The following is a 25,947-nucleotide window of genomic DNA, read 5'->3' as shown; positions in this document are numbered from 1 at the left end:
CGCAAGGCTTTCTATAACAACACTGTGTACAGTTAAAAAAAGAAAAGTGCAAGTGTTTTTTTTTTTTTATAAAAGTGTTAAAACAAATGCAATCCTGGTGCAAGTGGTGGACTAATGCGGTTTGACAGACCACAACAAAACAGTATTGACAGGCTTCCCTTTGGGAGGGCTTCACTTCCCCACGCGGGCTCGCAGCCGTCTCTTTATGATGAGATGGTCACTCTCCTTCTCCTCCGTCTCTCGTCCAATGATCTGTGAGATTGCAGAAAAGCCAGAGTTTTCAGTTAACTCACAGAGAACACATTTTTTTTCCAGGATCACAATGAGGCGACCATTATATGGGACTTGAAATATATTATTTATGTAACATTTTTCAAAGGAAACTGGTTGATAACAGGCTGAAGAACGGGTTATTTGATTGTGGGAAATTATTCTACTCCACTAAAAAACAAACAAATAAATAAATAATCCTGTGAATAACTCATGCATATGCAAAAACAAAACAAACAAACAAACAAACAAAACAGAGCTGTGTGCCTACCAGAGCATGTGAGCGGAGCGGAGCGCCGCGCAATTCCCGCTCCCCGCTCAGGAGGATGTCCGCTCATTCGCTCTGCAGCTCAACGTTGTGCCAGGGCACTCCGCTCAAAACCGCTCCGCGCTCATCTTAAATTTCCGCTCAAATTTTTAGGAGAAATTATTTTCTGACATTTTCCCTTCATGTAATTATGCCAGGACCCTGGGACATATGGCGTTTGATTTAATGATGTCACCGATACATGTGTCAAGTCTCATTCAGTTATTCGAAATGATGCAGACAAACGGTTGGTCATATCACCTAACCTGCTGATAATAATGGGCCTAAACCAGTATGACTGTCAAGTTTTTGACCGAAAAGTGTCACGTTTATCTTGCTGTACCAATAAAAGTGTAAACAAATCTGAGTTATCGTCAGACCCATCGCTTTGCAGGAACGTTTTGTGTGCTAATCGCCTACAACTGCAGGATTACCCAAAGCTACAACTGACAAAGTTTACACTTAGATAAATATCCTGTAAACTCATTCCAATATCGTAAAAAGGTACTAGAAGATGTGATAACAGTACAAGGACAGTTAACAAGTCATCTTTGAGTCATCAATTACGACCAGGTATGATAAACAGCTATCTAGCCCACTCCATACAGCACTGCCTGAAACGTAGCTACGTTATAAAGATAGACTAGCACAAATAGCTAAACAGGCACTGATGAAAACTGCGATGTAGAGTGGTGTATTTATTACAAATGATTAGAGAAAGTGAGTAAAATGTAATAAATGAATCGCTGGTGTTTCAAAGAATTATCTGGGACAGGTAACTTTTACTGGGTATAGGTAGATGTAAGATAACCACTGACTTCAGGAGAACTCCGCTCCCTCTGATGCAGACACTGAATTTCGAAGTACTTCCCTAACTCCATCTTGCTACTCTCGCGGGCACACAAGCCAGTGTTGCAGGGGGAGGGGGGGTGGAAGGGTCTCACGTGACGCGTTTTATCCAATCAGGTTGCTTGGATGCTCCCATTGAAACCCATTCTATTCTACGTGAACCACCTACATGTAAGCCGCTAGAAGCAGTTAAAATCGGAGCGGACTGGAGCAGAGTGAAATCCCCGCTCCTACAACTACCCATGAGAGCATGCAGGCAACACACCCTCAGAGGAATGTGTGGGGTTTCCAGTCCAGCCTGAAGGGGTCTATCAGACCCGTCTGGGTGAGGTTGAAAGTGGCTGGTGTTTCGGTGAGAGAGATAACCAATGCTTACCTGCTGGGCAGATATTTCCATGGGAGCGGAGATCTCTGGATGATAGAGCTTCTTTTTTGGCCGCTTCGACGAGGAGCCTCCGTCCACATCGGACCTCCCACTCATTAGCCCCATGATCTTCTTAGCTGGAGACAGGAGAGAGGAAAATAAAAACAGACAAGAGATGTCAGATAAACGGATGCCCAGGCAGTGGGAGGTGAGAGAGGCGAAGGTCAGACCCACAGGATCGTGCGGAGACTCACCTTTACTTCCCAGGAAGGTGGGTGAGCTCTGCAGGAAGTCTCCGATCTTCTGGAACTTTCCCTCTTTTCCGCTTCGGAGGCTGGACTGAGAACTATGGGAGGTTTTACTGCCCGCGGCAGGAGACTGCTGCAGAGAGAGACATCTCTATTACACAAAGCCTTTATATACGTTCATAAACACAATGCTAGCTGAACTGTAAAGGCACCGGATGAAAGTAGGGGTCTCCGAGATAATACTCCATTCTTTTCGGTCGCACATCAAACCTGTCATTTCCACAAGTTTAAATTAAATTAAATAAAATGTTATTTATATAGTCCCAAACAATACAATTTTCTCAAGGCACTTTACAGAGCCCAGAGCCTGGACCCCTTTTGTGCAAGCACAATGGCAGCAGGGGCAAGGAAAAACTCCCTTTTAGTCAGGAAGGAACCTTAAACAGAAACTCGGCAATTAAGGGGGGACCCATCTGCTTGAGGTCGGCCGGGTGGAGATAGGAAGGGGGGGAGGGGGGGGGATGTGTGTGGCAGAATTCACTCATGACTCAGGAGCAAACCCATTCATTCAGTGAACAGCTCTCTCACAGCAGCTGCTTCCTTGAAATTAATTCCAGTGAGTGAGAGCCATGATGTTTTCTGAATCTATGCATATGAGCTGGAGGACAATAAGACCAGGCCCCATACTACAGACATCTGAATAGAGAGGAGAGCAGCTAGCAAGCAGTAGGAATTCAAATGTTGACAGTAATGCAACACAGTGCACATCAGTCAACATAATGGTGACAGAATCGAATTAAATTATGAAAGGATGCTACTCGTGTTCCCAGAAGCCAGTAGAGGAACGAGCGTGTTGCAGGCATGGCGCATACCTAAATACGGTTGAGGAACGAGCGTGTTGCAGGCATACTTAAAGACGCCTGTTTGCTTCCATCGGTGCCCATTTGTGGCACGTGTTGAATGCACTCTACTGAGAATGGGCCACAGGAAGAAGGGGCATTTTCCATGATGACAGTGCCACAGGGCATAGTGCCCGTGGTGACGAGTTCGACTCGGACAGGCATGGTCATTATGCTATCCACATGAGATGGTCTGCGAGATCATTTGATCCTTCACCAAATGGGTATTTTTAGACGAATCTGGAGCAGTTGCAGAGATGACATTTCCCCACTGTGTCGTTTACAGAAAGACACGGCTTTGAGTGGCGTGCGCAATGCCACACGCTGACAGGATGTGTGCCAAGCTGCTCAAGGCGCACCTGCCAGTCCGAGACCAGATGGAGATTCTCCATATGTGTGATCCAACATGTTAAGCGAGCGTGTTCGTCTTGTATGTAAACAAAGACTGCGTACACTTGCCAAGACTTGCTGCTGTTAAAATTTATGAGAAGCTCTGAAATATGGGGAAAAAATATTAGGCTTGGGATGCAGCAGCTGTTGAAACAGTTGGTTGAAAGTTAAGCAATGTTTATCTAATTTTTACTGTTTATGAAACAGATTTCGATTATCTCTGTATTGTCTTTGGTAATAGTCACAATCATTTTATAATTATATTAAAACTAGTAAAAATGTATTAGGTTATGATCTTTATTCGTCTATCTTCGCATACGTTTCTTTTGCAGTGAAATGAGCTGCCTTTTGTTTTACAGCCATGCTCCATTTAATATCTTTGAGGAGACATTAAGGGAAAAATTCCATTAAAGGGAAATATTGGTGTTTTGTTCACTATAAAGACACTCCTTGATAACCACATCCTGCTATCGGTACTTAATTTCACCCAACCTTTTTATGTCCTCTGTACTGCCCTCACAAAGGGCCTGTGTTAATGAAAAAAGCAATCCACCACATTATCTCCACTGATGCAACACTTAAAAGTTACAAACGGTTACAAACATCGCCTTGAGCCAAACAGCTGGAACCTGAGGTACATCAATGGCAGTAATAGGAGGATCTGGGATTGGAGAATTAGCCAGGCAAATCAACGCAAGTGTGGGGGATTAAAGTGAGTCAGAAAGCCAACACCGGCCATGCTACACTACATATCAAAACTTGGGCAGAACTTAGAGAAGACCATGACCTCAAGGCCTCATGAATAACACAACATGACCGTTTCCAGTCGGGCAGCTGAGTGGCCACCTTGGCTCCCGGTATCAGCCTCACCTCCTCATGGTGCGCTGCCAGTTTGGGTGTAGCCCTGGACCTCACGTTCCTCTTGTTTTCACTGTCCACTTCCTACAGAGAGCAAGGAGACAAAGTCAGTTAGACAGATAGACAGTCAGATAGATAGACAGATAGAAAGATAGACAGATAGGGAGAAGGGAGAAAGGAGTGAAGTGAAGGAAAGAGAAGGGAAAGAGGAGAGAAGGGAAGGGAGAGAGGAAAGAAAGGAAAGGAATGGAAAGGAAAGTGAAGAGAATGGAAGAGAGAAAGGAGCATGAAACAAGGGTTTCAGAATGCTCTAGCTTTCAAATCACAGTTGTCCAGAGCTGTGTGAGAGGTGAGTACATCAAACAATTCATTCAAGCAGATGATCGATGCAATAAGAGGATTAGAGTGATTGGTGAAACATGAGTGAGTGGTTGTTTGGTCGACGGCTGCTGTGAATTATTGTGGGTTATTGAATCATGAGGTGGCAGCTCCGCATGCCCACGGCATTCTTTCACGTACGAGGACACGAGGATGACAGGAAAACGGTGGCGGAGGCGGTGACGACAGTCGTAATCAAAAAACAAACACAGTTCCATTGTTAATTAGGATAAAAAATGCATGTGGCGCAGAGGCTGCCGGCGCGAGCGGCTGAGCCCAGGGGACCCTCTGGACCAGGGTGAAATCTACGGCTCAGACAAGCAGGGGAATGGAAACCGCTGGGATTTAGTGTCAGAGCCAGTGCTGCACTCCCGTTAAAAGCATCTTCAATAAGTCATCAGCAACATCTGTCTGCGTCTCTCTACTGGGTCCAACTCAGACACTGAAATAAAGCCTGCTTTAGAGCACTTCCAGTGTCCTGTGCTTAACACGTGCACACACACACACACACACACACACACACACACACACACACACACACACACACACACACACACACACACACACACACACACACACACACACACACACACACACACACACACACACACACACACACACACACACACACACACACACACGCCCAGACGACTGTCTATTAATGACGGTCCTCACTAATAACCAGGCAGATAATCAAAAAGCTGGAATGAAGAAATAACTAAATGAAGAGACGGGGAAGTGGCAGCCAGCCTCTGAGATGAGCTCATTAGCGGCGCTGTGAGTTGAGTCACCGGGATGCCTTTTTCAGCCCCTGCTGTCTAGGTTGTGGCACCTTGTGACTAAACCACAGGGCTGCGCCAGAACGGACATGACGCGCTTCACAGAAGGGGAAAGGAAACAAACAAACAAACAAAAAAACAACAACACAAAAAACCCTTTTTAAAGTAGTATGGTCCAGAACTTCGTGACAGATTTGTACCTCTACAAACTATTGATTGAACAGAATTAAAGGAATTAAACCCCCAATGAGAGTGATGATGGCTGGAAGGGCTATAGGCGAGATGAAGAATGAGGCTATGGGATTGAATAGATGAAGAAGACTTTGAGGAGCACAGGGAGAGGATACCTGAGACTTTTGTTTGTGTTTTTGTGGCGTGGCCTTAGTGTTCTTGCAGCTCTTCTTCGTTAACGTGAAGGACTTGAGTGTGTGTGTGTGGGAGGGGGGGAGGGGAAACAAAATTACAAAGGTTTCAGCATTATTTTGGAGAAAACGTTAAGACAACTAGGACTACACAGGGAGAAAGAACAGACAGTCGAATCCGCTCTGCAATGTTTACATCAGTCTCATGCCATCCCATAGCTTCGGATTCACCACTCCTCGCTCAGAGGGCACCATCACGGACCCCACAGAGATCAGGCTACATTAACACCAGTGGCTGCTTGGCATTGGCCTGACAAACAGACAATTACTACTGGAGATAAATGAGACCGCAGGGTACTACTGCTGCGAACAGTAGAGGCCAAACTCCTAGCCTTTAACCTCCATGTGCATCATACCCACACTCAAATGTCCAATGAAAGGCAACTCGAGCCGCTTTTCTCTGTCAGGACACCCAATTAGGGGTCAATGGAAATCCAAGGGTGTAGCTGTAGCTGTTAATGAGTATTAACCACAACCCAAAACAACTACATTAATACATTTAAGTAACTGGACACCGCAATGCATATTCAATGCCCCAATAGCCCAAATTAGGCTCATTTATCCAGCAGACACGAGCACGCCCAACAGGTAGCCGTGTGCCGTGTGTCTCAGAGTAGAGCGCTGGGAGAAAACCGTGTGTGTGTCTGTGATTTTGGGTTTGTAAACTGCACAATTGTGTGTGTGTGTGTGTGTGTGTGTGTGTGTGTGTGTGTGTGTGTGTGTGTGTGTGTGTGTGTGTGTGTGAGCAGAGCTGTGTGTGCCAGATCCAGGCGGCGGTGTGGGGCGCTGCCAGGTCTGTGCTGAGGCGAGGGCAGGGAGGAACAGGAGTCAGCAGTAGTCCGGTCATTAGTGGGATTACTGTGGGCCACTGCGGAGCTTTGTCTCTATGCTCCCTGTGCATCTTCCACTCAACACAAGAAATGCAAGGGGTTTATACACACACACACACACACACACACACACACACACACAAACACACACACACACACACACCATCTCATATCGAACACAGGAAATTACATAACACTTTCACTCCACAGCGACACCACCAATGCTCCACTTCAGCCATATTAGAGAGGACTGTTAAGAGAATTTGATTTCCCCTGAATATTTCGGTGTTCATCAACTTAATTTTATGCTGGTCTGGGACCATGTCCATTTGAGGTGTTAAATCATCACCATCATTGGCAGCAGAATCCTCAATAGGAGCCATGACAGTTAAAAAAAATCCCAGCAGGCAAATTCCATACTTATAAGTGATACTGAATATTGTCGTAGATGTCGGCTAAATGTTTAGTAAATGTGTACGAATATTTCAGACTTGAATCTGTGTTAGCCAAACACACTTTACAGGATAAAAAAATCTGGCACTCATTCAGCCCTACACCCCACCATGACAACACTGTTGCTATGCATGCATGCACATTAAAGAATAGTCTGGAACCATACAGATACTTAAGTCTAGTGGCCATTATGTTACTTTCTGTGAATCTTATGTCCACGTAATGTCTTTCCCCCATATCATTATGTTATTAAATACAATATAAGATAATACATTATATTATATTTTTACAGAGTTTTCAGAGCAAAGTAAAATTGGAAATTGTGTTCATGACTTCAGATGACCATTAAGTCATGATTGACTGAACACTGGGCATAATTACACTATAAAAATGACCTTAAAACCCATTTTCAGGGTTTAAGACTCAATTAGAAATACACAAGTATTTTACGACCAAGTATTTGCAGATAAAAAAAAAAACATGGCTCTTCACACAAACAATGAAACGACCTCAAAAATCGTAATAATGTCTCATTACTGACAAGTTTTCTTTTTTAAATCTCTTTTTCATACTTTCTAAAGTGCATTTTCCTATAACCCATGACAGGCCAAGACCTGATGTTTTATATATAACCTTCTCTGAGTTCTGTATGTCTTCCAAAAGAAACACTGTCACTACAACTTGCACTCGATTCTGAGGATTTTCCAATTCCATTTGCCTCACTGGCTGGGATAATCATTAAACTGACAATATGACCGAATGATTTCTGAAGTCACCCTTAGCTAACCTGGGTATTTTCTGTTCCATTTTATCACTGTTTAGCTTAGTTTCGACAAGAAATACTGCTCACATCGTCACACTGCTCTTGAGGTAAAACAAAATCATCTCAGTTTTATCATAAAAGCAAATTACTTTTCGTCAGTCAGTAAAATGGTTCTCTCCCCTCTATTCACAACCTTTCGTGTCCACCCCTATTGTCTGCAGCCTGACAAACAGACATTCTTTAAATTGGCTTAGGATCACACAACGAGCTCCACAAAAACTAGGCTGTGGTCCATCTAAGTAACATATGGAACCAGTGTAAATCCAAGTGTGGCATGTTCTGATAAGTAAATCATGAACTTGTAGGGAAGTTTCTCCAGCTGATTTGTCATGACTGCCATAGATTCTCTGGCTCATTTTAGTCTTTAGACAGGACTGTTTCAGGAACCTGATGAGGTGTAGCCTGTACATCATTTCCCATGCACAAATCTGCACTCACTTCAAACTAAATTTGATAAGTAATGCCTTTCATACCGATCACCATCAGAAACATCAAACGAACATTAAAATCTATTTCACCAGAATGTTCCTCAGTTGTAGTCTTAAGTTATTAGCCTGAATACGCCATTCACTGAACACAGCTGCTAAGCGGCAGCAGCTTTAAGTCATCTGCCTATCCTTCAGTGTATACAGACCCAATACGTCACTGACTGTTTCTGTACGAGTGAAGGAGTCAGAGTCCAGAGACCGCCCACCCGAGCTCATACAGCATCCATCAGTGAGACGCAGCATGATCGGAGGGAGCATCAACATGCCCAATTAGCATGCCATTACCACCGCAGCATAACCGGCTGATTATGCTTAAATGACGGCTCATTAGGCTAACTGAATCACAGCTACGCGTATTTCTCTCCAACCCTAAACAGTGAGCATAGGGAGACAGGGTGGGTGGGTGTGTGTTTGTGTGTGTGTGAGGGGTCAGACAGAGAAGGGGGGAGTGGGCTGTGTGTGAGGAGGATTAGCCAAGGCTGCTTGGTTAAAGCACCCTCGGGGTGACTCAGTAGAAGAGGCAGAGGAGCCATGGCTGAGTGCTCAGACTAATAACCTAAAGGTAATGAAAGAGGCTAGCGGCTTTATTCCCAGGTAGGCCTCTCAGGGCGGCTGACTTTCCCCTCTCTGGTCTCTTCAGATGTATGAGTTCCCCGTACTTCCAGCACGAGAGATGGACGGCTCTGAGCGCTCGACTATTTCATTATAAAACGGAGTGCAAATGGACGGATTAGGGCCTCTCCACGCCATCAGTGATGAGCCCAATTCCGGCTCATTCCCAAAGGCAACATTCCGCATTCTCGCGCTGGCCAAAATCAATAAATCAGATGAAGGCATTTCTGTCTGCCAAGCTCCAGTGAGGTTTCCACTCATGCACAAGAAACTTCTTACTAGCAACACGATCATCTTCATCATCCTTACGGGCTAGCCATTTCACACACAAACAAACTAATCAGGCACACACATCCAAAAGCCAGTTCTTCCTCCCCCTTACCATAAGAACTTCTACATAGCATTGAAAAGTAATAGTACACACACACAAACACACACACACACACACACACACACACACACACACACACACACACACACACACACACACAAAAATAACAAGCTGGCTCAGACACAACGTCTTGAGTGGTGAAATGCATGCATGGTGCAACCTGCATGCATCCTATCCATGGGGAACTAAACTCTCAGTCATGTAAAGTCAAACTCATTCATGTCCTCACAATGTAAAGAGTATGTGTGCATGCATGGGTGTTACATGTTTGTCTGTCCCGTGTAATGTCCGCCCAACCCCGCCCCCCCTCACCTTCTCCATGTCCCCGCTTTTCCTCTTACGAGCGGAGCGTGTGATCTTGTAGGTGACGGCCTCCTCGTCTCCCTGCCGCTTGAGAGCCAGACGGTGGGGCTGCAGCGGGCTGAAGGAGATCTCCAGTTCTGGCCGCGGGAAACGGGAACGCCGCCCCGTCTCCGTGGAGATCTGAGACGACTCCAGCACGGACGGGTAGCCCCCTGACGAACCCTGCAGGACAGACTGTCAGTGTTAATTAAAGTCCCACCCACAGGACTTTATGAGACACACACACAAATACAGACTTAGCACCACCTGTTCTGCATAGAACACCCATATGTTGTGTAGGCTACATATATATACACACACACACACACATATTTATATTTATATATATAAATATAAAACCAGGTCTGAATGTAAATGGACATGTTAACTTAATGATGAGTGTGGATGGGTCCTACTACCTGGCTGATGACAGACTCTCTGGTCTTCTCTGTGTGTTTCAGAGTGCTGCCCTCTAGGGGGTTGTCAAATGAAATGTCCGACACCTTTGCTGGCTCCTCCACTGGGGTAATCTGAGAACCAAATGCAGACGGATTCAGACAGGGAGCACACAGAATTCTAATCTGAGAACTGAAAGCAGCCAGATTTAGACAGGGAGCACACAGAACCCTAATCTGAGAACCCAATGCATTGCCAATATTGATGATGGTGTGTTTGTGTGATGTGTCTCTAGCAGAGCGTGACATGCCGCCTGACCTGTGTTGAGGAGGCCCCCTGTGGACTCTGGGCTGGTTTCGAGGGGCTGGGCTGGGTGCTGGTCCTGAGCTGTTCCTTCAGGCACAGGATCTCTGCCTCTCTGTCAGATAGGAGCTTCTGCAGCTGCTCAATGTGCACCTCACCCTGCAGAAAAAAAACAACAGCCCAAGCACAACACTTTATACTGGCGCACACACCAAGCTGTGAGAAACATTCTTTCCATTCGGGGCTCAATGGCTCTGCAGATGTGTGAGAACGTAAATGAAGACTGATATATGCTGGGCAAGAGCTGAGAATGACGATCAGCATAATAGATTATGCTACTCGCTATTGAGCTACTGATGATAAAGTCTGGCTGTTATCCCACAAACATTAGCAATCAGAGTTTCCTATTGTCATTCTTTGCATCTTTGAGTGAGGACACAATGTCTCAAGCCAGATATCTGTTCCCACACTGATAGTGATACTGTAACTTTCAGGTGAAGATAGCTCTGAAACTATTTTAGAAGTCTCACAGGTGCTTGAGAAAGAGGAGTGTATTCCAGGAAATGGAATCGTTTTACAACAAAACTATTATCCTGACACAGACTGAAATAACAGGAGATTTTTTTCCAACAACACAATACCACTCTTTCAGTCATTTCAGTAGAGCAACTTGTAGCCTTGTTTTATATTTCCCTTAGTTTGACTTTACAATATCTATTTCAAAGCTATCTTTTATGATGCTCCAACAATATTAAGGACTAAACTGCCTCACCACACTCTATAGCCTACTGGAAAAGGATGCATTTGTCTGTTCCCTAGAAGTTCTGTTCTAAAATAGCTATTTAAAAGTAATCCTTTATCGTGTTCAAACAGTGTTATGGACATCACTGCCCCACCACAAGAGTTCCAAAGACACAGATAGTTTGGATTGCAGCCCTGTGCTGACCTCTAGTGGTTGAGAGACATTACTGCAACGGAGCTTCTGCAGCTGCTGGTCCTTCTCCATGTTTGAGGAAATTAGTTTTGTAAGCTGCACCTCAAGCGCCGACACAAGCGTGTCCCTCTCCTTGCGCCAGCGCTCCATCTCGTGGTCCTGCTCCCTCAGACGGTCCGACAAACCCTCCTGAACACACACACATCACAATTTGAAATTTACAGCTTGGCCTGGAATTAATCTTGACAACAGCAAAGTATCTTCACATGTAGCTACACAATCGCGAATCAGAAAAGCAAAATCATGCGGTTAGAGAAGCAGAAAAAACATGCTTGTATTGTTGTTTATGCTTGAAGTTTCCAGGAAGCCCACACACACGATTACGCACACAGTGGCTAATTTGGTTATTTCTGTAATTAAGAGTCTGACAGACGTTGTGCCTCACCATCTGGGTCTGCTGCCGGGCGTGACGCTCGCGCTCGTCTGCGAAACGCCTCATCTCCTGGTTCCTCCTCTCCTCCGACTCTTTGGCCTGACGGATCAGAACCAGCTTCTCATCCAGCCACTTCTTACGTTCCGCCTGGTACTTCTCACTGGACAGCTACACAATAACACACACACACGCACACACACAAACAAACACAAACACAGAATGATGTTGGATGGTGTAAACTTTCAGTATCTCACAGATCAAGGGTTGCACTAATTCCTTCATTACAGTTACGCAATGCAGAAGTGAACCATTTTCATTCTTTTAATTATGAATTATAATTAATAGTTTTGTTCCCCAACCAAACCGGAAGTAGACAAACATCACTCAGTCCATCAAAGCTTCATAGTTTCCCCAAAAAGTGATGCAATTATTTTTGGAGCATGTCTGAATTGAAAGTCTAAAGAGCACTGGGCAGAACTTTGGGCGTACAGGTACAGTATATTGTTGTACTGGCCTACTACTCTAGATTTGTCTGAGTTTACCTTCAGGTTGTCCTGAGCCTTCGCCAGCTCCTCTCTGGCCCGAGTGTCCACCTCTCCCGTTGGGCCAGCGTCCCTCCTGCTGTCCTGCCTCAGGAGCAGAGCCTTCAGCTTGTCCACCTCTGCAGACACAAGTCCAAACTGAACATTTACCTCACAGGACAGACCAGGGGCTGCCATTCCCAAAGGTTTATCGAGCAACTAGTGATCAAAATGGTAGTCTCTCTAACATCTAATGATAATAAACCTTCTTCTTCACTTTTGGGAAATGCACGGATCTGCATGAAATGATAACATGAGCTATGTGGCCTCGGTGAGCGCTGTGTGTGGTGTTAGTGAAGCATATGTAGTTTGTGTGAGGGCAGAGGAGTGCTGCTGTTGGTATCTGTGCCATGTGTGCATGTTATGTAAACATAATATAACATAGTATGTGTGTGTGTGTGTGTGTGTGTGTGTAGTGTGTGTGTGTGTGTAGTGTGTGTGTGTGTGTAGTGTGTGTGTGTGTGTAGTGTGTGTGTAGTGTGTGTGTGTGTGTGTAGTGTGTGTGTAGTGTGTGTGTGTGTGTGTGTGTGTGTGTGTAGTGTGTTCACTGAGCTCTCTGGTGACCTTGAGTGAGCTGCTGGTTGAGCTCCTGCTGGGCCTCCAGCTCCAGGTCCATCTGGTCCTGAGTCTCTTCCTGCTCCGTAAGCACCAGACGCATGTCCTCCATCACCTGCTCACGGGCCTGCAGATCTACACCACAACACATACAAACAGACAGATAGACACAGACAGACAGACAGACAGACAGACAGACAGACAGACAGACAGACAGACAGACAGACAAACAAACGACACACACACACCATTAAACTTCATTACATTCTCACAGTACCAGTATGAAATCCATTTTGAAAGGTCTGAAGACATGATGTACCTTTGCATGCTTTCTGGTACAGCTGGAGGTTTTCATCTGATTTAGAGCCCGCTGACTGCTCCTGGAGGCACGAGAGAAGAGACACAGACGTGAGTGTGTACACACAGCAATATCGTGGATGATGATAACACTTTGAAAGGGGGCACTGAAGACTGAAAGCATTCGACTTACACTCTTCAGCAGCTGTATGGTGCGCTCTCTGTTGCCGAGTTCGTTCTGGAGCTGAGTTCGGGTCTTCTCCAGGTCCTGGACCTTCTGCCTCAGAGACTTCTCCGTATCCCGCATTGAGGAGATCTACAGACGGAATCAGGGTGAGAGGCTAAAATCAATCGAGCAATAGGGTTGGGTATCACAACCTACCCCACGATACGATACAAATAATGATACATGTCACCATACAATACATCACAAACACACAAGTATGATGATAGTATTGCTGAAAGCAATTATTTTCTTCAAATTTAAGGGAAAAATGGATCACAGGTCTTGTGAACATCGGAACACTCACTGGCCTTTTGTTTCTATCTAAAGGCACTGATCAGGCATTACATTTATATTAACAGGCTAAAGACACCCATAGTGGACATACAAACGAATAAATAATTAAATACTGATACAAGTGGTAAAAAATAGTAAGACGATCCGACAACATATAGTAGTACTTGACAGCTCCACTCCACAGCACCTGTGGTGAGGCAGGTTAGCTAGAGGATTGTGACAGGCTGAGGTCTCACCTCTTTCTGGACCTGTTGAATCTGTTTCTTGGAGTCAACCAGTTTCTCCTTCAGGTCAGATGAGTCGTCTTCTCGTCTCTGCAGATCCAACGTCAGGTTCTGAACCTTATCTGTGCCCGCCTTTTGTTCCTCTTTTAACCTGTCACACACGCATTCAAGAACACAAGCAGAACTAAGTCAGACAATATGGTAAAATCCCTCAATAATGTACCATATAATATATCCTCCTGAGATTCAGCATTTCATTGTACTGTAGTTGACATTATATTTAAGCCTCATTCCTCTTATACCCCACATGCCACTCTATTAAATGAAGATGTTCCTTTAAAAAGAAAACTTCCGCTTTAAAATGTCATTATTCTGAGCTAAAAGGTAAGTGGCTCTGACTGGACATTGGTTAGAACACGTGCCTGTTGATCTCTTGGGCTTGTTTCTGCAGTTCAGCATCTTTCAGAGCGATGGCCTCCTCCGCCACGGCCAGCAGCTCTCTCCTCCTCTCCACCTCCCTGCGGCGGGCCTCCTGTACTGCAGCAGTCTCGGCCTCCTCCGCTCGCTCCTGCGCCTCCTTCAGGCTCCTCTGTAGCCGAGACAGCTCCTCCTCCTTCTGAGATAGCGCCGCCTCCCTACTGGCCAGCTCCCCTTCCCTGCCCGCCAGCCTGTTCTCCAGCTCCTCCTTCTGGGACGACTCTGCCTCGTTATGTGCGACTACAGCCTCGCGGTCTGCTATAGTCTTCTGTAGCTCCTCTGCCTCCTTGGATGATTCCGCTTCCTTGGCTTGCCTGCGTAGCTCCTCCTCCTTCTCCAATAACTCAGCCTCTCTGAGGGCCACCCTCTTCTCCAGCTGCGCCTCTTTGAGTGACAGCTCTGCCTGTTTGTCAGCCAGCTTCTTCTCTAGCTCCTCCTCCTTCTGACTCAGCTCCGTCTCTTTGTGTGTGAGCCTCCTCTCTAGCGCCTCCTCTCTCTGGGAGAGCTCCACACCCTTCGTGGCATGTTTCACCTCCAGAGCCTCCTCTTTCTCAGACAGATGGGTCTCCATGTTGGCTAGTTTCTTCTCCAGCTCCTGCTGTTGTAGAGACAGCGTGGCTTCTCTGAGGCCGAGCTCCTCTTCCCTTTCACCCAGCTTCTTCTTCAGCTCTTCTTCGGTGTCATGCCGCAGCGCATGGCATTGCTCTTGAAGGACTTTGAGCTCAACCTCCCTCTCTGATAGCTTCTTCTCTCTCTGACAAAGCTCCATGTCCTTGGCAGAAAGTGAAGCCTGCTTATCATCCATCTCCTGCCTCTGGTTGACCTTCTCCTCCAGGGCAGGGCTGTGTGCCATCAAGCTGGCCAGTTGTACCCGAGGGTCAGAATTGCACTTGTTCTGCTCCGACATCACTTCCTGCTGCTTGAGCTGCTCCCTCAGCTGGTCGAGGGCGCCTTCTTGAACGGCCATTTGTGTTTTAGCATCGTTCAGTTCTTTGTAAAGCCTCTCGATTTCCCCTGCATCCTGCGCTCGAGTTGCCACCAGCTGTGCCTTGGTCGTGCTGACCTCCACTTCCAGGTTAGCTAGTGTTCTGACCTGTTCTTCCTTTTCCCTTAGGAGGTCATTTTGGGCACGCTCTCCTTCCGTCAGCTGGAAAGCGAGGTCTTGCAGAGTGTGCTCCAGAGACTGGCACTTCTGCTCCAAGTCCTTCACTCTAGACTCTGATGGCATGTCCTCCAGCTGACCTTTGACCTCTGCCGGGTCAGAGTGTTCAGGGCCATCGCAGTCCTCCCCAGCACCTGAGGAGACAGCAGCAGCTGCATCAGTCATCTTTATAATTGGTATGAAAACCAGTCAAACGTGTATGGAACTTTCGATCATGGTATACTATACATCTGCAGTCTTCAAGGACAAAATACTTGCATATCATTTGCAGACCATCATCTGTTTTGATCACTTATGATGATTTTTTTGAAGTTATACAGTTTATTTAAACAGGACTCATATGCATCTCATCTGGATGTAAATATAAACCTTTTTGAGAGCCGTGTATGAGTGTGTGTATGGAGGTATCAGTGGGAGTGGAAAGACAGACAACATGCAGAAATATCATGTTCATACACTCAGACACATCTCATATTGCCCCAGCCCATACCAAATCCAATACAAATAAAAAAAGGTCTTTATTATAATTATAAAAATTAATTTCAATGAAGAACATAAAATGCAAGGACAAATAGAAAATATTAAAATCTCTCAAGACATATTTCAAACACAGCACACTACTTCCTCACTCCGGAGCGTCTTCTGCCTTGCATGTATCTGCGCCCCTTGGGCCGCTTGTCCTGACTCGCCGCCCTGTTGGCCATAAGGTGCAAAGGCGGCTTTTCTGCAGCTGGGGCGAGTTCTATACCTTTCTTTAGAGGGGGCTGTCCGTCAAGCCCCTCCTGTTGCCGCCGCTTCCTGGTCTCAGCCTGAGAGCTCCGCCCACTTGCACGTGAACAGGTGCATTTGGCTTTGAGTTCCAATATCTCTTTTCGGATGGAGTCAATCAGCTCTCTCTGCCAAAGGATAAGAGCGATCTTAATACTGACGCACCAGAAGGAATGGAAGCTAATACACAAAAATTCAACATTTACCCATTCACTCACTTACAGAAACACATTCACCAATTCACACACACACACACGTTTTTGTAAACTTTTTTTGTAAATTATAATTTGAATTGTATGTTGTGGTGTAAATTATCCACTCAATGAAACGAGCGACAGGAGCCTTCATACTGATGTAATTAGAGAAACGAAATAGCGCACACAAACACACACACACTGAAAATGAGAACAGCAGAACAGAAATGGCCTCACATCCTTAGTGGTGGCCTCAGTTTGCTTGTCCATGGTGGTCTGAAGTTTGCAGAACATCTCGTCTTTCTGCTGGCACATGACCACCAGTTCCTCACAGCGCACCTCCCGAGACTGCAACATCTGCAGACACAGACACAGTCACACACAGTATACTTAAGGAAATTCATCCACCAGACCTCAACTAAATTTAACAAGATGGGCATTTTGCTTAAAATTAGGTTCAATATTTCGTTTTACTTTTTTAGTCTCCTCAAGCTCCTCCTTCGATTGCTTTTGGTATTTGTCCAGTTCTATGGAAAACAGACAGGGAAACCACATGCCATGTGTTAGCTGGGTAAGTTAGCCTGTTTAGTACAACAAAACAGCACTTTGGATAAGTAGGAATGTTAATACATTTCCTGAGAGGGTTTACATTAGCAGAGGTAGGTCCGTAGTCTACCATTTCAAATGGTTGAGATGCCATGAGGGAGTCCTATCGGTCAGTTTCATTACACTCTGTACAAGGAACAACGGTCTTGTCTTTACAATTCAGACAATACAAGAACAGGTTATTTTGTTTTTTTGTACAGGGTGATCAGCGTGATGAATGTTATTGCCAGGGACACATGACAGCATCATCAGTTGACGGAGCCAGTTGGAGAGGAATCAGTAGAGACAGAGCACCAGTGGGCACATCTTATTTCTTATGTGAATCTGCCCTTCATACCTTCAAACTCCTTGCATCCCTTCCTTATTTCCTTCATACTTTTCTCAGCAGAGGAGGGGAAGGGAGCAGGGGTGATGGGAAGGGAGCGGGTGGGGGTTGACAAATGAGGTATTGATACCCAGTACCCAGTGTCTCCTCACCCGAGGTCTTCTTGGAGAGGAGGTTCTGGCTCTTGATGAGCTCCTCAGTGACCTCGGTGACCTTCCTCTGAAGGTCACTCAGCATAGCTATGGGTGCGGGGGCAGAGTGGGTCACCAGGCAGGATTGTGCCGCCTCTGCGTCTTTCCTGATGCTGTCCACGTCGCTGCACATGGAATCGATCACCTCGTCAAGACACAGAGACGGTTCATCCTGGAGGGGGGAGAGAGAAATTAAACATCAATTACAAAATGTCAGCAAGGAGAAAATCTAAAGTCAAAAGAGTTTAAAGTTAAAGCAGCAATTCCAGCCCAAACCACTAGGGGTGGGAATCTCTTGGCACCTTACGATTCGATTCTGATTCAGAGGTCAACGATTCGGTTCTAAACCAATTATCGATTCTAAACTGATAAAACGATTATCAATGCATCTCAAATCACTTCCTACTTTGTGTTTGATAATTAAAAAGAAAATCAAGAGATGAATTTACCGTCTCTATTTTTTAATTAGAGAATTCCTCGTCACAATTATGACTTTCTATGAACAATGTAATAATCGATGCAGCTTGCATTTCAACACAAAACGGATGTGTAAAAAAAAAAAAAACAGACAGAATCGTTCCAGAGAGAATCAAATAAATAAAAAAAAATCGTTTTTTTTCTCCCCCACCCCTACAAACCACAGAACTGCACAGTGCATAGGAATGGCGGCTAGCTGGAACGGGAGGTGTCATTCGTGTGACCATATACCAAGATAATTAATTTGAAGAGAACAGTAATAGCTGTCCATAAAACCATGCTTCAAAGAGTGGCAAATTGCTGCATGCCTTTAGCATGGTTTGTTTTGATAAGCAAGTGGTTTTGGCATCATCTTCAAATGAATTATGATGGAATATGGCCCTGTAGACGAGGACAGATAAACATGTGTCGTTCCCATTAGCCATTAAGGATACGCACCATGTAGTTCTAAGGTTCTCGGCCGGAACACCATGTGGAAATGCAAGAAAAGCTTTCACAACACGACATCTGCAACTATTTAGTAAAACCAGGCTAAAACTCCTTCTTGCTGCCTTAAGTTAACTCTAAAAACAATCAATTTACTGTTACAATCTTTTGGTCAATTTGAAGCCTTTGAAGCATTTAACCATCACTCCTCTCACATGGCAGTACTTCCTGACTTTTCACTTCACATTACGTACATGAGACTGAGAGCCTTCCTCATCTTCACCATGACGGGAGCTCTTCTTCACCAAGTCCTTCAGCAGCTCCAGACGCCTCTCACTTCTCTCCTCCATTATGGCCTTCTCTTTCACCAGCCGCTCACTACAAGACAGATTTTAAACCTCTGGTTAAAGCTGCAGTCCGCCATGCTGACAAATGTTGTTGATATTTGAATTCAAATTGCTGGAGTTCTTGACCACTACGTTTCCATTTACAGAGCCAAGACTGTATACCAACACTGGATTAGAACCACATACTGCCGTTAAACATAAACCTTTCATCTAAAGCCAGCTGATGAGCCAGCAGGTGGAGCCACACCTGAAGTCTGCCTCCATTTGGCTGAAGAGCTCAGAGAAATCGTTGGTGACCTCCTCACGGATACGGCACTCCATCAGCAGGTTGTCAGACCTCGCCTTCTGGAGCTCTTCCTTCAGCTCCTCAACAAGTGTCAGCTGCTCCTTTGGTACAACACACATTGAAACCACACATTATCACCTCCAGTTCCTGTCTATGGTTGAAGGGTGTATGTGGATGTAAGCGTTGTTTTTTTTAGTGGTTGCACAAGTTAATTTTGTTGTGTATCTAATGCACAATGACAAATAAAGTATATTCTATTGAGCCTGTCCAGGTTAATCTGCTGATTATTTAAAAAGCATGTTAAACGAACTTCATATGCTTCTCTGTCGATGAGATCGGTCGTCGAGTCGTCCTCCCCGTCATGGATGGTGTCCTCCACCGTGCTTTCCTCTTCCTCCTCCTCCTCTTCCTCCATGTCCTCATCCTCCTGTACGTCTTCCAGACTCGTGTCCCACTGCACTAGTGAACTCCTCCTCAGCTTCCTCTCCAGGTTTCTGCGTTCAGCGTTGTTGATGATCATAGACACCTTCCTCTCGCCCTTCTTCAAAACCTCCATCCCTGGGACTGGCTTGGTGTTCAGGACCACCACCACCTGGAGGGAGGGAGGAAAGGAGGGATGGGAGAGTGTGAGGAGGAGTGAAAGTGGGGGGAGGTGCGCAGGAAGGATTAAGGGAGTAAAGTAAATTAGAAACAGGTTTGATGGGTTGAACCCAGGCACTGAAAGCTATGAGCAAATACTGAAAGCATTGAGAGCTAAAAACAATGTGTAATGATATTAGGGCTGGGCGATTTTTCGATTTCGATTTTAATCGCGATGTAATTTTTTTCTACGGTTTTAAATGAGACGTTCGATTAGACGGCGCCTTCAAAAAAAAAAAAAAATCAATGTTTTCACAGACCAGCGAATACAGCGCCGCACGAAGCCCATGGGCGTCGCGACAATGTAAATGGAGGTGGACAAGACCCCCTCACTTTTCAAAACAAGTCGTTTCGACCCCCCCACTTTTGCAGTCAAAATAGTGCGTGCGAGACTGCTGGTCTACTAGTCCATTATTCTTTCCATTGCTTCACAATTAAATCCGTTCAACTTTATCAGTGGGGAATACCCACAGCAATATAAATCAACTCCGCGTTTTCCTGGTGTACTACGCAGCCTCATCACGCACGCAGATTCAACTGTCATTAATGTTCATTCATTCTCTGATTTGATCGGAGCGTCGTGCTAGAAGCAGACCACAGAAATGGACATACGGATTTTTTTTTCGAAGAAGAGGAAAGTAAGTCAGAGTTGCCCAAGTTTTACCTGTAGTGGATAATTAAGGACCACCCAATGGACATTATCTGGCTATAATTGTATTGTTATTGCCATAACAACCGTGAGCTAATCTGGCGTTAACGTTAGCTAGCTAATGGCAGTTTTTCTAACGACAGCAGCGACTAAACACACACTCACCAAAGAAGATTTTTTTTTTTTTTTTATGTGTCACTCACTTGTATACCTCTCTTTGACTCACACACGAAAGATGATGTCAATGCCACAAATAAAATGAACATTGGTGTGCTGGGCATGCTGTCAAGCTTTGCCATGTATGAAAACTATTTCCCCTACGTGAACCGTTTACTTCTGGCAGCTTCCATCCTTAAAGACTTTGGGTTTCAATACACATTTGGCCATTTCTGACCTGAACAGTCATACTTTAATGAGGTGGTCAGTTTGAATGTAGCCAACATAATTATCAGGCCACCAAACCTATATCAATTGTGAATTTGATATGCTGATAACATGATTTACATTTCAGAGAAAAACATGGTAAAATGCACCAGAATGCGGGTATTTGCATGTACGTTTTTCAAAAAATTTTGGGGTGATTTTGTTCATATCGTGATATAAAATCGAAATCGAAAATTTTTTGGGGAAAAAATCGAAATATAACTTTTTCCCATATCGCCCAGCCCTAAATGATATTATTATTATTATTATTATTATTATTATTATTATTATTATTATTATAATAATAATAACTTTATTTTGTATTGCGCTTTTTCAGATACCCAAAGGCGCAGGTTACAGAGTCATGGGGGGGTGGGGGGGGGTAGTACAGACAGGGGGGACAGTACAAGCAGGACACATTTACATTTACAGGCAAAGAAAGGGGGGGGGCACACAGTAGCAAGACAATGGCCAACGTACAGGTGCAAGCAGGCAAACAAACAAACAAACCACACAAACCTTCTGTGCAACAGCGGAGAACTTGAGCACGTTGAGCGTCTCGTCATACATGGAGGCGCACTGATTGACGTTGACAATCATGCAGGTTTTGCCCCGTCCCTGGAAGTAGCTCTGCAGGTAGTGTGTGAGTTTGCTCTCACGAAAAGGCACAAACTGGGGCGCCCTTATAAAAGAGTGCACAAATATGAATTAGTCACATTGACTATTTTTGTATTAGCTTGTTTTGAAACATTACTCATGTCCAAGCTGGAAATACCGTACACGGGCATTGAGTCAACATGTGGAACTTACTTAGACTGCTGGTTGTGCCGAAGTATATTAATACATTTGCCCAGAGTGAGCAGCGACGTGTTGATATTTCCTGCCTCCTTTAAGCGATCACCGACATTCTGAGTCTTGGCACACCGTTCAGAACCAGCCAGATCGCATAAGGACAGCCTTTAAAATGAGCACATAATTATCACCATTAGTGTGAGTGCCAATACCTCTACACCACAAGGAATTTGCATACACTTGCAGACTGTATGTAGCCCGTGACACTTACTCACTGACTGTTTTGACTCTAGGAAGCCCAACATCCTCAATCCTCATGACCCGGATGGAAAAGATGCTATGGCTGAACAGAGATGAACAATTATTTTACAAACAACCACCAACACTCAGGATCCACAGCCATCTTACAACTAGTTTGTCATAAAAAAAATCCAAAGTGTGCGAGTGGCCTTAAAAAGCAGTATTACTATCTAGTTAAAGTTCTTCAAAGAGCATCAAGCAAAGGAGCACACACCTTCTGCTTGACAGCTGGTTGAGTTTGGTACTAGAGAAGCTCTGGTTCTTCTTGCCCAGTTTCATGACTTTGTATGCCTCTTCAGCACTGTTTACCTGGACCCAACGCAGATCTGAATCACCAATCAAAAAAAAAGTGATGGTATGGTCACATAACAGAAGCATCTGATATCTCTCTTATTGGCAGTGTTTACAGTTTGTAGGGGTGGGAATGACCACAGAGGGAACAATACGAAACCATGACAATATTTGGCTACGACACGACATTACTGCGATTTTTACATTTCACAATATAGCAAGCATTGCGATTCGATTCCACAACACATTGCGAATCATTTCTTCCATATATTATGTTTCGCATACTGGGAATCTATGCAGCCATCTTGGCGCAGTACATTTGTTTTCCCTCCGATTCCTTTCCAATTTCCACTCTGATGTTAGAGAAGAATAAGGTCTTGCACCATATTGTGGACTTCAGAAACAATGTTATCATTAAATAATCATTTGTTATTATTATCATTTTATTTTTAATCACAATACTTAGCACAACTGTATAAACCACTACACCCCTACCTTTGACAAATAAGTTTCCCTTGACATCCTGGGAGAGCCTGAGTGCGGATCTCCTGGTGGCTCCAGTCGGGAGAGGCTCCAGCAGGTCGTGGATGTTCTCATTGTAGATCTCACAGAAGGACACCCAGACTGAGAACTTGGTGTGCTCCTCCAGTTCCAAACTGACACGGTCCTCCATCAGAGAGCCATCCGGGTCACTCAGCGTGGAACCTATCCATAGCATACGACACATGTGGCAAACTATCAACTTAAAAAAAAGAACACTGGGTGGATAAAAGTTTTCTACAAGTTAAACAACATTACCTTCTGGTGTTATCCTTGAGTTTGACTGGCTGCTTGTGTTCCTCTGATCAGACTTATAGAAAGAAAGCAGAGAGGTCAACATTAAACAACAAAAAATGAAAAAGCAGACATTAAATTATTGCATTTTGAATAATCTGCTGTACTCGGTGAACTGAGATTAATACCTCTTTGAGGAGTTTAAAGAGGCTGCGTTTCACAGCGGCCTCTTCATTTTCTTGGTTTGGTGTAAGTCTGACAAACTCTCTGCACCTTTGTGGCTTCAGATTCATCCGGGTGTAGGTGTGGCCCTCGATACTGCTGAAGATTACATTCAGAGACCGTGGCAGGATTCCTGCATTCGTTTCCGGGCCTGAAAATAACAGTGAAAGACTAAACACTAAAACCAGACTAAGACACACTGACGTACAGCAATCCCCAAATTCACAGTATTAAAGCAATTATCACACTATACTCTTTACTGTTTACTAGGGTAAATTAGATCTGCCAAATAAGGAAAACAGGCTGTTTAGAGGCAAAGACACAGTCCAAAAGGGCTGGCTGCTGCGTGCATGTGTGTGTGCAGCATTGGACAAACAAACGTCACGAATGTCACATGCTGTTCTTTTTTGTAAGTTAGCTAGTTTTAAAACTACTTACTGTTGCTTTAAGAAGGCTTTTAAACTAAAATAAGACATATGCATAGATCCCCTTGGCTACTTTCAGACAATGCGAAAAAAAACTATGGGGAGACTTCACAAGTGTGATGGCCATTGGTCAAGTCCATTATTGTGGTGTCACTCACTAATTAGATAAAAAATATCAATAGTTTCAAATGTCAGTGGCAATGACACCCTGAACTCCCCATATAGAGGGAAATTTAAGTCTTAGCTGTGACCAACCTGTCTAATCAAAACCCCAAATGTACTGTACTGTATGCAAGAGGCATACACTCCAATAATTCAGATCAAAGCTCAGAAGAAATTGTCTGATGCCATTTAAAATATATAAATGTTTTTCATACCTAAGAATGTATAAGTCTTTCCTGCATTGGTGACACCATATGTGAAGACCAAAGAATTCCTTCCTTCTAGAACATCTTTGACAAGAGGGCTCACTGATCCATCAAACATCTCCTTCTGTGTGGTTTCAGGACCATGAACCTTCCAAAAACAAATAAAATCATGAATACATACCGGTTTGGAAACTGTGTGGGGGAAGCGAAGGAAAGAGTGAGTGAGTCACCTGTGAAAACTGGAACCGCTGTACCGTCTGCGATGCCGATTTGTCACTCAGGCGAGCTGATACTGACATCCTTGGGGCCTTCAAAAGGACAGTATCAGGTTGTTCTATTGCCACACAGCCCTAAAGACAGGGGATGAGACACTTATAGTAAAGAGGTGTGTTGAGCAGTTAAAATGCCCCATTAAAATGCGCAACACAATACATTCAAGGACAAATTTAGCATATGACAGATACCTGAGACTCGCCATTTTCTGTCTCCAACGATGTGAATGGTCTTATTCGAAGATAGACCTTCAAATGTTCTTTTTCTGCAGAGTTCTGTGAAGGTAATTTTTTTTTAACACAAACATTAGGCCTAACTTGTGAAATCTTTCTGGATCTCATACACAAACATTAAGGCAAAACTAGATAAAATGCAGGGCAAATGTCTCGCAGAGGCAGCCAAGCAACTACTTTCCTTACCTGGACGTCAGACATGTCTGAAAACTCAGAGAGTAAGTCTTTCCTCAAATCAGCAACATCTTCAGACTCCAACCTCTCCACGGTTGTATTCTGACAAGTGTCCATTGTGCTTTAAAACAAACGAACTTAACTAATGAGGACCAGAATATGCTAGTCGGAATTGCTTGCATAAAGTAAATGTAGCCTAGAAAAAATCTAACGTAATCAACAAGTGACTTAAGTCTAAGCTTGAGAGTAGGTTGTTAGCTAGCACAACAAGATAACTTGGTTATCATAGCTAGCTAACGAGGTATTAATGACGCTGTAAGAATTATAACGTTCATTTAATATATAAGGATGGAACAAATGGACAACTATAGCAGACACTGAAACGGGTGGAGAGAATGAAAAACATGCATGTATATATCCATGAAATTAATCAAGCCGGAATAAAGAGTAACGACGTACCTTTCCGGTGAGTTTACGTTGGCTTGGCTGGTAGAAAATATGCTGGCTAGCTGGTTATTTGTTTTGGCCAACTACATAGCTGTCTTAGCTATGTCAAACTATTTCGAGGATGTCCTGGTCGTTACTTTAGATGTTGATTTAGATTCAAAATACACACTCATCCAAAAACGCGAAGCGAAGGTCTGACCAGAAAATTCCCAAACATTCCGTATGCTGTCATGCAACTTAAACCGCGGTCCTGTTTGAATTCGACCAATGGCTAACGGGAGCTTTGCCGCATTGCATGATGGGAATGTTCACTAATAAGTAACAAGCAGGTGCGCAGATTGTGCAGTGAGTGGACACTAGGCAAGCTTAGTGAAAAGGGAAAGAGTGAATACATTACTGTGGAAACGTTAGGGGTGGGATTAATGTTGGCTTTGCATTTTCATGAGTTTAATTAACTATTTTGAACGTCAAACTTTCAGCAGACTAATCATCATAAAATAGCCTGTAGTTTGTAGCCTGTCTATGCAATATCGTGTGCTGTGTATTTGCAAGTTCATAGATAAAGCTGGCTATTATAACTTTTTTTTGTCGCTTACACAACAAAAGTAACAAGTGTTGAAAGTGTTCTTGATGTACAACAACAATGCAAAAACGGTAGTGAGTAGGCCTAGTGTGTGTAGCCCAGGGGCGTCATTACTGAAGCCCCCCTAAAAATGTTCTTCAGCCCCCCGA

At 44.4% G+C, this 25,947-nt stretch overlaps 1 protein-coding gene across 1 annotated transcript; it reads right to left on the bottom strand.

The window, feature by feature from the left end:
- Nucleotides 1–171: 171 nt before the first annotated feature.
- Nucleotides 172–24,885, bottom strand: kif20ba (kinesin family member 20Ba; the record flags this gene model as incomplete). Its single annotated transcript, XM_080848352.1, has 33 exons — nt 172–252; nt 1,803–1,927; nt 2,045–2,171; nt 4,198–4,269; nt 9,674–9,898; nt 10,123–10,233; nt 10,418–10,561; nt 11,349–11,525; nt 11,782–11,937; nt 12,312–12,430; nt 12,915–13,040; nt 13,225–13,285; nt 13,396–13,518; nt 13,959–14,097; nt 14,369–15,719; nt 16,334–16,481; nt 16,785–16,904; nt 17,022–17,074; nt 17,631–17,841; nt 18,827–18,950; nt 19,167–19,306; nt 19,516–19,797; nt 21,436–21,598; nt 21,727–21,873; nt 21,980–22,051; nt 22,223–22,334; nt 22,795–23,004; nt 23,098–23,149; nt 23,262–23,446; nt 24,098–24,236; nt 24,319–24,438; nt 24,553–24,636; nt 24,781–24,885. The coding sequence occupies 33 exons, from the start codon at nt 24,883–24,885 to the stop codon at nt 172–174; spliced, it is 5,604 nt and encodes a 1,867-aa protein (XP_080704478.1).
- Nucleotides 24,886–25,947: the final 1,062 nt, after the last annotated feature.

This window comes from Sprattus sprattus, assembly GCF_963457725.1.
Source record: "Sprattus sprattus genome assembly, chromosome: 12".
Lineage (NCBI taxonomy): Eukaryota > Metazoa > Chordata > Actinopteri > Clupeiformes > Clupeidae > Sprattus > Sprattus sprattus.
This window is presented reverse-complemented; position numbering and strand designations above follow the sequence as displayed.